The 11,739-nt window shown below is 37.4% G+C and overlaps 1 protein-coding gene across 1 annotated transcript; it reads right to left on the bottom strand.

The window, feature by feature from the left end:
* Nucleotides 1–1,163: 1,163 nt before the first annotated feature.
* LOC119525528 (olfactory receptor 7C1-like) lies at nucleotides 1,164–2,096 on the bottom strand. Its single transcript, XM_037824311.1, has one exon. The coding sequence runs from the start codon at nucleotides 2,094–2,096 to the stop codon at nucleotides 1,164–1,166; it is 933 nt and encodes a 310-aa protein (XP_037680239.1).
* Between the last annotated feature and the right edge of the window lie 9,643 nt (nucleotides 2,097–11,739).

An 11,739-nucleotide genomic window follows, 5' to 3' on the forward strand; every position in this document is an offset into this window, starting at 1 on the left:
CTGAATAAATGGAATGATTTCTGAAAGTGCTGTCCAAAATAAAATTCTATGAAATTGGAAAATGCATGGGGATTTCATGATACAATTGTCTCCTTTAGGTTTATCTTTATCACCTCCTGCAGAAAACTCATAAGGTTTGGCAGGTCCAAAATCACATGACCCCTAAGAAAGTGACTTCATTGAGAACAGGATAGGCTTAACCTTTTCTTGGCCTCTGCAGCAACCCTGTGATCTTGAACTAGATGCCTAATTGCTGTAGGTTCTGCCTGACTCAAATGTAACCAGACAAACATGAAACTAATCATATAATAGACATTCCAAAATTCAAATGAGTTGATGTGTATGAAATGCATAAACAGAGTTGGCAAATAAGAGAGTCAATATCACTATTATTCAAAGTTTTTGAGGCTGTTTTCCAGACCAAAGGCTTTTATTAATTCCATATATTTGTATTTTTAGGGCCAAACTTTACCGCAAAACTAGCTACTCATTTATCTATTTGCTGCTCTTTACAACAAACTTCCAATCATCATAAACTCTATAAAAAGAATAGTACTAGGCATTGCAGTTATGATAAGGATAAGATAATGCTTTTATTAAAAAATTGTTTATTGTGAATGAATAGAAAAATTCACTAAAGTTGTTTGAATGAAAGGAAAATGAGACAGATGGAAATTTGGTAATCTTTGAAAATCGTTCAATCTGGTCACCCAGAAAACATCACTGTAGGTAAATACTTTAGGAAATTGCCTGAAAAAAAACAAAAAAATCCTTGTTTGATTTTTTTATTCCTTGTGGATTACATACCTGCCAAGCTAAAAAAAGCAATGATAAATAATCAATAAATGCACAATGCACAGCTGTGTTTGGCTTTTGTTGAACATGAAGAAATTAATAATATACAACTTTCTATTCATAAGTTGCCAACAACATTTCTAAAATTTACAAGGAGAGTCCCAATTTCTATTTTATACAAATTACATTGTTAGGTATAAAGTGAAAAAGTACCCTATTATGTAACTTTATGAACTGTAGTGAGGGCAAGTAGTTCCCCAAAGGATCATCAAAGGAATGAGTTGCTTTAAAACATGTAAATGCAGATAAAGTGAAAATGTTTCTTCTCATCCTCATGATTATGAACCTGCCTTCATGACAGTCCTCCATCACTGAGAGGTGGCCACCACACCAATGAGTGTCCCCAGGGCTTGCTTCATTTCCCTGTTCCTCAAACTGTAGATGAAGGGGTTCACCATGGGGGTAACCATGGTGTACAACACTAAGGCCACCAGACTTGCCCTAGAGGATGGTGTGGCTGCAGAGCACAGGTAGACCCTAAGGCTGCTGCTGTAGAACAAGAAGATAACAGGGAGGTGAGACCCACAGGAAGAAAAGGCTTTATGCTTACACCCAGCTGATAAAATTCTAAGAATGAAGATGACCCAAGAATAGGAGAAGAGAATCCCAGTGAGAGGAAAAATGTCCATAGCACTAGTCAAAAAATACATGAATATGTTGTTGATGAGGGTGCCAGAGCAGGCAAGCTTCAGGACTTCAGAAGGATCACAGAAATAGTGAGGAATTTCTACATGTGTGCAGGAGAGTCTCAACAAGGTCAAGAACTCAGGTAGGGACATTGAGACATTAAGACACCAAGACCCAAGAACCAGAAATCCACAGATCTGGAGGTTCATGGTGGCCATGTAGTGCAGGGGTTGAAAGATGGCCACATAGCAGTAATAGGCCATTGCTGTCAGAAGTAAACTGCCCAGGCATGAAAACATAGAAGAAAAATATATGTTGGTGAGGCAGCCTGCATAGGTTATGATTTTGTTCTGTGTTTGGAGGCTTACCAGCAATTCTGGAGTGGTGGTAGAGGTGAAACCAAAGTCAGCAATGGACAGGTTCGAGAGGAAGAAGTACATGGGCATGTGGAGGTGGGAGCTTGAGATGATGGCCAGGATGATGAGGATGTTCCCAGTGGAGGTGACCAGGTACATGGAAAGGAACAAACCAAAGAGAATGAACTGAATTTCTGATGTCTCTGTAAATCCCAAGAGGAGGAATTCTGAAATTTTTGTTTGATTTTTTGATTCCATATGGATAACATACCTACCAAGCTAAAAACAAAGGCAATAATAAATAATCAACAAACAGACAATGCACAAATGTATTTGGCTTTTGTTGAATGTGAAGAAATCAATAATATACCACTATTGTGTAACTACTTTCAGTTGGGCAAGATGATGTTCTATTACCTTATTATACATAAGCCCAACTTGTGAGGTTCTAGTCTTTTTCATTTGACCTAGTCTGGCTAATTTCTTGTAGGGAAATATAAGCAACACTATTTCATTCAAAATAAAGCAGACAGACCCATACCCAAGGAAGTAATACATCAATCAACAAGGCTTGACTTTGCAAAGCATTCTACTGGGGTTCTCTGGGAAAGAAAAAAGAGAAACTCTCCTTAAGGTCATACAGGAGAAAAGGTTGCTTCCTATAGCCACTATCCATTACCAGTGGCCTGAGGGCTTATACTATTCATAAGGCAATGAAAATAAATAAAAGTCAGTGTTGGAAAGGCAAATTATCTCTTACACATAATGAATGACGAGTAAATTTTGATAGATGTAAACTTTTTTTTTTTAATTTTTATTGAGATTGTTCAGATACCATACAATTATCCAAAGATCCAAAGTGTACAATCAGTTGCCCCTGGTACCCTCATACAACTGTGCATCCATCACGGCACTTAATTTTTGTTCAATTTTTAGAAACTTTTCATTACTCCAGACAAGAAATAAAGTGAAAGATGTAAAAAGAAAAAAAAAAAAAAAGGAAACTTGAATCCTCCCATATCCCTAACCACCCCCCCCTCAATTGTTGTCTCATAGTGTTGGTATAGTATATTTGTTATTGTTTATGAAAGAACATTGAAATACTACTAACCGTAGTATATAGTTTGCAATAGGTATATATTTCTTCCCTGTATGCCCCTCTATTCTTAACTTCTAATTGTATTGTCATACATTTGTTCTGGTTCATGGAGGAGTTTTCTAATATTTGTACAGTTAATCATGGACATTGCCCACCATAAGATTCATTTTTATACATTCCCATCTTTTGCTCTCCAACTTTCCTTCTGGTGACATATATGACTCTGAGCTTCCCATTTCCACCTCATTCATGCACCATTTGGCACTGTTAGTTATTCTCACATCTTGCTACCAATACCTCTGTTCACTTCCAAACATTTAACTTCATCCCAGTTGAACATTCTGCTCATACCAAGCTACCACTCCCCATTCTTAAGCCTCATCCTATATCTTCGTACCTTATATTTTATGTCTATGAGTTTACATATTATAATTAGTTCTTATCACTGAGACCCTGCAATATTTGTCCTTATGCATCTGCCTTATTTCACTCAGTATATTGCCCTTGAGGTTTTGTAATCTACCCATTTTTTTAGATAGTTTTGTTCACACACCATACATTCCATCCTAAGTAAACAATCAATGGTTTTCTGTATGGTCACAAATTTATGTGTTCACCACCTTCACCACTATCTATATAAGGGCATCTACATTTCTTCCACAAGGCAGGAGGGAGAGTCAAAGAAGGTAGAGAGGGAAAAGAAGGAGGAAAAAATGACAGCTAGAAAGTAGCAAAAGGAAAAGTAACCTTAAATCAAAGTAAAGAGTCAGACAACAACACCAATGTCAAGTGTCTAACATGCCTCCCCTATTCCCCCCTCTTATCTGCATTCACCTTGGTGTATCACCTTTGTTACATTAAAGGAAGCAGAATACAATGATTCTTTTAGTTACAGTCTCTAGTTTATGTTGATTGCATCCCTCCCCCAATGCCTCCCCATTTTTAATGCTTTGCAAAGTTGACATTTGCTTGGTATCCCTTATAAAAGAACATATTTGTACACTTCATCACAATTGTTGAACACTCTAGATTGCACTGCGTTACACAGTCCCATTCTTTATCTTTCCTCCTTTCTTCTGGTGTCTCACATGCTCCCAACCTTCCTCTCTCAACTGTGCTCATAGTTATCTTTGTTCAGTGTGCTTACATTGTTGTGATACTGTCTCCAAAAGTTGTGTTCCAAACCATGCACTCCTGTCTTCTCCTATCACTCTGCAGTGCTCCCTTTAGTATTTCCTATAAGGTGGGTGTCTTGTTCACAAAGTCTCTCATTGTCTGTTTGTCAGAAAATATTTTGAGCTCTCTCTCATATTTGAAGGACAGGATATAGGATTCTTGGTTGGCAGTTTTTCTCTTTCGGTATCTTAAGTATATCACACCACTTCCTTCTTGCCTCCATGATTTCTGCTGAGAGCTCTGCACTTAGTCTTTTTAAGCTTCCTTTGTATGTGATGGATTGCTTTTCTCTTGCTGCTTTCAGGATTCTCTCTTTGTCTTTGACATTTGATAATCTGATTATTAAGTGTCTTGGTGTAGGACTATTCAGATCTATTCTGTTTGGAGTATTCTGCACTTCTTTGATCTGTAATTTTATGTCTTTCATGAGAGATGGCAAATTTTCATTGATTATTTCCTCTGCCCCTTTTCCCTTCTCTTCCCCTGGGACACCAATGATATGTATATTCTTGTACTTTGTTTCATCTTTAAGTTCCCAGAGATGTTGCTTATATTTTTTCATGCTTTTCTCCATCTGTCCCTTTGTATGTAGGCTTTCAGGTGTTTTGTTCTCCTGTTCTTGAGTGTTTTCTTCTGCCTCTTGAGATCTGCTGTTGTATGTTTCCATTGTGTCTTTCATCTCTTGTGTTGTACCTTTCATTTCCATAGATTCTGCCAGTTGTTATTTTGAACTTTTGATTTCTGCCTTATGTATGCCCAGTGTTTTCTTTACAGCCTCTATGTCTTTTGTGAAATATTCTCTAAAATTTTTGAATTGATTTAGCATTAGTTGTTTAAATTCCTGTATCTCAATTGAATTGTACATTCATTCCTTTGACTGGGCCATAGCTTCATTTTTCTTAGTGTGGGTTGTAGTTTTCTGTTGTCTAGGCATCTGACCTTCTAGGCCAACCCAATCAGGTTTTCCCAGATGAAAACAGGCTCAGATCACAGAAGGACATAATATTCAGTATCTGGTTTCCCTGATGGTTTTTCTTAGAGGACTGATACACCTGTGCTTTTCTGCCCAGCATGTACACCTGTCAGCCTGTCACCATGTGTGTAAGAGGGTGTGGCTTGTGGCTCTCTGACCCCTGGCTTTGGGTTCTGGTTCCAGAGAGGTGGACAGTAGAGCTGGGCCCTACCTTTCCTCTTGGGAAGCTATGCCCCCTCCAGAGAGATCATTACATATCAAAAAGTTCTTTCTTTCTCTGACTTTGCTGATCCAAGTGTTTTGATTTTAAAATGACTGAGGCTGTCTTTATTGCAAAGCACCATGGGCTGAAAATGGCTGAAGTTTTCTCCATGGAGAAAGGGACAGGAAAGCTTCCATGTTCACCCATCAGCCAGAGATAGCCCCCAATCCTCTGTGCTCCCCATCTTAAGACAGATATTTCCCCTGACTCTCCCAAGGTCAGTTGTCACCAAAAGCCTCTGTCTGCTTGTTGAGGATTTGCTGTCTGTATTGAGCAGTTAACATTAAATCCCCAGTTGGAGCTGGGCTGAGAGAGTGCTGTTCTCTAGCACTGTGAGTCTTCTGTGAAAGAGGGGCTCATGGCTCTCAGCTCTCAGCACAGGTCCACAGTTTTACTTACAGATTCTATGCTGCTATCTCAGGCATTCCTCCCAATTCAGGTTGGTGGATGATGAGTAGACAGTCATGTTAGTCTCCCTGCAGTTATTCCAGGTTATTTACTAGTTTTTTGGTCATTTATGAATTGCTCCAGGGGGACTAACCGTCTTCCACTCTTCTCTATGCTGCCATCTTAGCTCTTTAGACAACAACTTTTAAGTCATTAAACTAAGGCATGACATTGGTATGTCAGTGTCCAAAAAATATACCAAAACAATCAGCTTTAAAATATACAGCACTGATCAGTTAGGAAAAAGAATAGAAATATTCTCCAATAATAATACTAGCACAAGGATTTTTCAATTATAAATACCAGCAGTAGTTTATACTCACCGGGAAAAATATCATGTTTCTGGTCTATTGAACAGTGCATCTTTTCATGCATTATCTAATTGCATCCACAAACCTATGATATAGGCAGTGAATTTTATTATATTCATTTTACAAATAAATATTTTTGTTCAGTGAATGTACATTGAATAAATAAATGGATATATAAATGAAGGAATGAATGTGTGCATCCTTATTTGTGATAAAGGGAACCTGAGTGATTGAAGAGAGTACAGACTATTTCAGGCAAAATAAAGAGAAACAATATAGAGAATGGAGCCTCTAGCTAAAGAGGAAGACAAGTCCAGTTACACTGAGTATGTGAAAGAACAATCTGGGAGTTGAAAGGGAATGGAATGCAGTGATGACAAATATACCATCCAGAGCTAGGGATTAAATGGTAGGAATCTTTGTGTATGAGCCTTTCCCTTCTCTTGGTCTTCCTCTGTCTTTTGAGAGTTACTTCTCCACACAGATTCTTCTCCCTCCACCCCCCTGTCATTAGAATGAGAAGGTGACAGTGCATACATGTGTGAGCTGGATCAGTGTGATGTCTCTGGGAGGCACAAGTGGGTTTATTATTAGTCTGGGAAGGGGGGCTGTAGGCAATGGGTATGGGATAGTGTTTGTAGTCCAGGGATTCAGCAGTTAAATCCTCATTTCTTGGGGTATTTCTACTGTCTTTGTGTACTTTGGCTTACTGGGAACAAGTGATTCAAAAACAGGAATTTTCTGTGCTCATTACATTTATATGATGCAAACTTCAGATCAATGACTGAATCCCCAATATGAGAAGTTTCACCTTACAAGAGCTTTTCTTTCATAAGCTGTGGCATTCACTGTGCAGAATGCCCTAAATAAATACTGCCAGAGTCCCAGAGCAGAAAAAAGTAAGGACTGTGCTCAAAGATCATTAGGCCCCAGTGTCTTCACTCAGAGATATGGAGATGTCACCTAAACACACCCAGCCTCACCTAGAACATCCAGGATCATCTCACACTCTTACTAAGATCTCAAGAGTGTGACTCTACACAAGAGAAGACATTGCAAATGAGAAAAGTAAGGAGAACATGCAAATGGCATGGTGAACACATACCTTATGGGTCTATCTCCCACTTCACATCTGACCCCTTTGATGTCCTAGTAATAATGAACTCAGGATACAAATTTTACAGAGAGGGGAGTTTTGTTTTCCAACTAATACATGATTGCTACTGAAAAATCACAATGTTCCCTGGAAATACACACAGGAAGAACCATCCAACAATTTTAGCTACAAATTCAAGCAGGATCCAAAAGCATGTTAATAATAGACAAAACTGTCCCCAAATTATGGTGGTGCAGGCCTCATGTCTTCACTACCAGGGATCAGGAGGCTCTTGTCACTGAATTGGGTGCTGTACATTTACCTGGGTCATGGTTTTCTGCAGAGTTATGCAGAATGCTTGGATATCAGGACCAGGATATAGAGTCACTGCCCCCTGCCACCAAGAAAGGTAATTCCTATGGTGAGTTCTTCAACCCATAGAAAGAAACAGTTCAGGAGCCTTGAAATTCAAAATGTGGTTTCCTGAAGGGAATTGTCTGAAGAAGTTGCTCATTACATCACAGGGGGTGTCCTTTTAAGAGAATTAGAGATAATGTCATTTTTGGCATTGGTGTATGGAAGGTCATGCTGCTATTAGAAAAGTGGCTTTTTAATGTTACAGATATGGTGAAACTTGTAATCCATACTTGTGCCAAAGATTGCTTAGCCGAGTATACCTATTCTCCTCTTCCTTAAGTCTCTCTTCACCTCTGTTCCCAGGAAGATATTGTTAATAAAAGCTTTCCTTCTCCCAGTGTCCATGAACACAGAAGTTACCCAGTAACAAGGCTTTCCCCAAGATAATCACTGAATGGATTTGGCTCTACTGGAAAGTCCTTCTCTGGATAATGTGTGCAGGGAAAGATATGCAGATGCTGTTTTGCTGGTTCCTATGGTGAAAAGACAATTTTCAGAGCCTTAGGGAAGGTGTTATTAGCCTCTGCCTGGTGCCCTGCAGAGGGTAGAATTTACAGTCTCTGGGGATCCAGGGGCTGAGCTCTCAAAGCAACCCATTACATTTATTGTAAGATAAGTAAAAGATAAGTAAAAGTAAATATGCCTGCTCCCTTTCCATGGATTCAGCTTTGAAGCAGATGCATATTCCTTTCCTACAAAGGAACCATTTCTCCTGAAAAAGACCTCCTCCTTCTTGTATACCCTCTCCTGTGGGAAACAACACAAGGACCACTGCACAAGCCTCTAAGATGCTGTAAGAGGCACAGAGTCCTCACACTTTACTCAGAGATGTGGAGATGTTCTCAGAATACACCTAACACACACAGGATCCTCCCCAAATGTTCATCCTGACATAGAGTGTAAAATCTGTGGGCAGACCCTAGAGAAAATGAATAAGTATTGTATTTGATATTTGACTGGGTGTCAAAATAGTCTCATTTTCAGTTAAAGTGAATAAATTTCATGGCACACATTCCCCAGGTCCAGTTATTCAGTTTTTGCAGCTGGGATCAAAATGTACATATTTCAAACTCCAATTCTATAAAACATACACTCACTAAGTTCTATCTTTCAGAAACTTAAATCCACCAGAGTGTTCCTATGCCATAGAAGTCCTAAAACCCAGAGGCAATAACCTCTTTAAAAAATAAGATACAGCACCCTTCCCCATACTGTCAAAACCCCCTTTCAATAGGAAGAAGTTAGGTTGCTCACTGTCTAGACACCACTAAAGATGGAAAGAGATTAATGAGAGGAAAGGGTACCAACAAAAAAGATAAGATTTAACAAATGTGTATAAATGCTGAAACTTTATATACGTATATATTTTAGATGCTAGGGTGTTGGACTAGCTGGAAGGAGGTAAATGACATTGTGGAGCTATACCTAAAAACTGTTTTGAAATTTGCTCCAAAAGCTAATAGTTGAATTGTAATTTGAAAGTCTTTACCTTTCTGTAGATACCCTATAATGCATAATAAGGAAAGAACTGAAATTATGCATCCATAACCCATAATAATTTTTGAATTTATCTATATAACTGTTTATTGAGCTGTACATTGAATGTTAACACCTTGCTGTAGGTATGTTATATTTTACAATAATGGAAATGGCTGAAGTTGTGGAACTATGACCCATCATATTCATTGAAATTTGCTGTCTAACAACTATTGAATTGTATTTTGAATTAACATTGTTATGTATATATGCTATTCACAATAAGAAATGCATTTTAAAAAGATTGTGGAGGAATACACAAAATGCCAACAGTGGAGGTGAAAATGTGTGTAGAAAACATTTTTATCTTCTTTCTATTTCCCAAATTTTCTTTTACAAACATGCTTAATATTTATAATGCAAAAATACTTAAAAGAATGCGGACTATTTCAACAGAATGTGGTATATCCATATAATGGAATATTATTCAGTTATAAAAAGGAATGAAGTTCTGGTACATGTCACAACATGGATGAACCTTGAAAAATTACACTAAATGAAATAAGCTAGATATAAAAGGACAAATATTGTATGCATCTGTTTAGATGAGGTAACCTGAATAGCAGATTTCACAACAGAAGATAGGTTAAAGGTTACTGGGGGATGGAGCGTGAGAGGGATGGGCAGGGAGAGTCATTGCTTAATGGGTTCAGAGTTTTTGTTTGAAGTGATGGAAGAGTTTTGGTATTGGATGGTGGTAAGGGTAGTGCAACGTTGTAAATATGATTATTGCAGTGAATAGTACCCCTAAAATGGCTGAAATGGCAATTTTTGTTTTATATATGTTACAACAATAAAATGTTTTAAAAATTAAAAATAATGAGGGAGAGTGTTAAATATTTTCAGTAAACAGACTCTGAGAGAGTTTGGGAATAAGATACCTGTTCCACAAAAATACATGAACACTACAGGCATACAGGAAAAGAAAGGAGAAAAAGATTTGGAGAAGTGTGTAGAAAGGAAGACTATCAGTAAGGGCAAAAATAGAGAAAGGGAGGTAAAGAAAAATAAAATAAATTATGATATATAAATTCCTAAAGACAAAATTGTAGACAGTAGATGTTATGTTGAGTGAAATTCGATTGTTGAAAGATGAAGGCTAAGGGCATGTATGAGACCAGAAGTAAAGATAAAAGTTAAAGACAAGGATTGTATAACTTAACAAAACATACAGTGGTCAATGGAGGTGATTAAATGTACAAAAATAAGAATATTTTTATATGAGGGAGAACAAATAGATTTCAAAATTGCAAGGTGTTGAAAATTGGATGGTATGGGGAAATACAATCAATGCAGAAAAGAGTCTATAGTTAACAGTGACTTGGTAAGATGCTTCCATTAATTGTAACAAAGGGAATATAGCAAGTTACATGTATATAACTGGGGGATATAAAGGAGTAGTATGGGAATCTTGGCATTGTTGTTGCCTGGCATTTACTTCTATCTTTCATTTTTTACTCTTCATTTTTTCCTCCTTTTCCTCTTTCTTTCTGGAAAAATGGGAATATCCTCATTATTGATTGTGGTGGTGAATGCATAATCAGATATTCAAATGCTTAAAAGGAGAATGTACTGTGAGAGAAGTGATTCACTACATACAAACAGTAACTAGAAAAGACTAGGTACTGACTACTCAACAGGCACCAAGGAGAGAAGTCAGTGATATTACATATTTAATACTCTGAAAGAGAAAAATTGTCAGCCAAGAATTCTTTATCCAGAAAAGCTCTCCTTCAAAATTGAAGGAGAGTTTAAAATTTTCACAGACAAACAAATGCTAAGACAATTTGTTAACAAGAGACCTGCACTGAAAGAAATACTAAAGGGAGAGCACCAGCTGAGTAAAAAAGAAAGGAGAGAGTGGTCTGGAGTAGGATACAGATCTGAAGATTACGTGTATGGGCAATTTCAACAGAAAAGAGAGAGAGGGATAAAAATAGATCTAACAACTAAATACCAAAGGATAAGATGGCTGGTTCAAAAAATGACTCCACAGCAGTAATGCTGAATGTGAATTTATAAAACTCCCCAGTTAAAAGATACAGACTGACACAATGGATTTAAAAATAGTACCCATTTACATGCTGCTTATAAGAGACTCTGATTACACCCAGTGACACAAATAGAATGAAAATGAAAGGATGGAAAAATATTTCACACAAGCTGTGACCAAAAGAAAACAGGGGTAACTATACTAATAAAAGATAAAATAGATTTTAAATGAAAAAGATGTCATAAAAGACAAAGAAGGACAACATATGTAAATTAAAAGAAAAATCCACCAAGAAGCAACAGTCATATATGATCACACACCCAATCAAGGAGATCCAAACTATATGAGAAAAACATTAGCTACATTGAATGGAGCAACAGACATTTCTACATTAATAGTGGGAGATGTCAATACACAACTCTCTTCTATAGATAGGACAACTAGACAGGAGTTACAAAGGAAATTGGTAATTTAAACACTCTGATAAATGAATTAGACTTAAAAGACATCTATAGAGCATTTCATCCCAAATTATCAGGATATACATTCTCTAGCACTCATGGAATGTACTACAGGATACATCATATGCTG

This window comes from Choloepus didactylus (assembly GCF_015220235.1).
Source record: "Choloepus didactylus isolate mChoDid1 chromosome 25 unlocalized genomic scaffold, mChoDid1.pri SUPER_25_unloc2, whole genome shotgun sequence".
Taxonomy (NCBI): domain Eukaryota; kingdom Metazoa; phylum Chordata; class Mammalia; order Pilosa; family Megalonychidae; genus Choloepus; species Choloepus didactylus.

What these genes read in the sequence shown, in the direction of transcription:
- LOC119525528 (XM_037824311.1), bottom strand. Translation starts at nt 2,096, where the DNA reads ATGGAATCAAAAAATCAAACAAAAATTTCAGAATTCCTCCTCTTGGGA.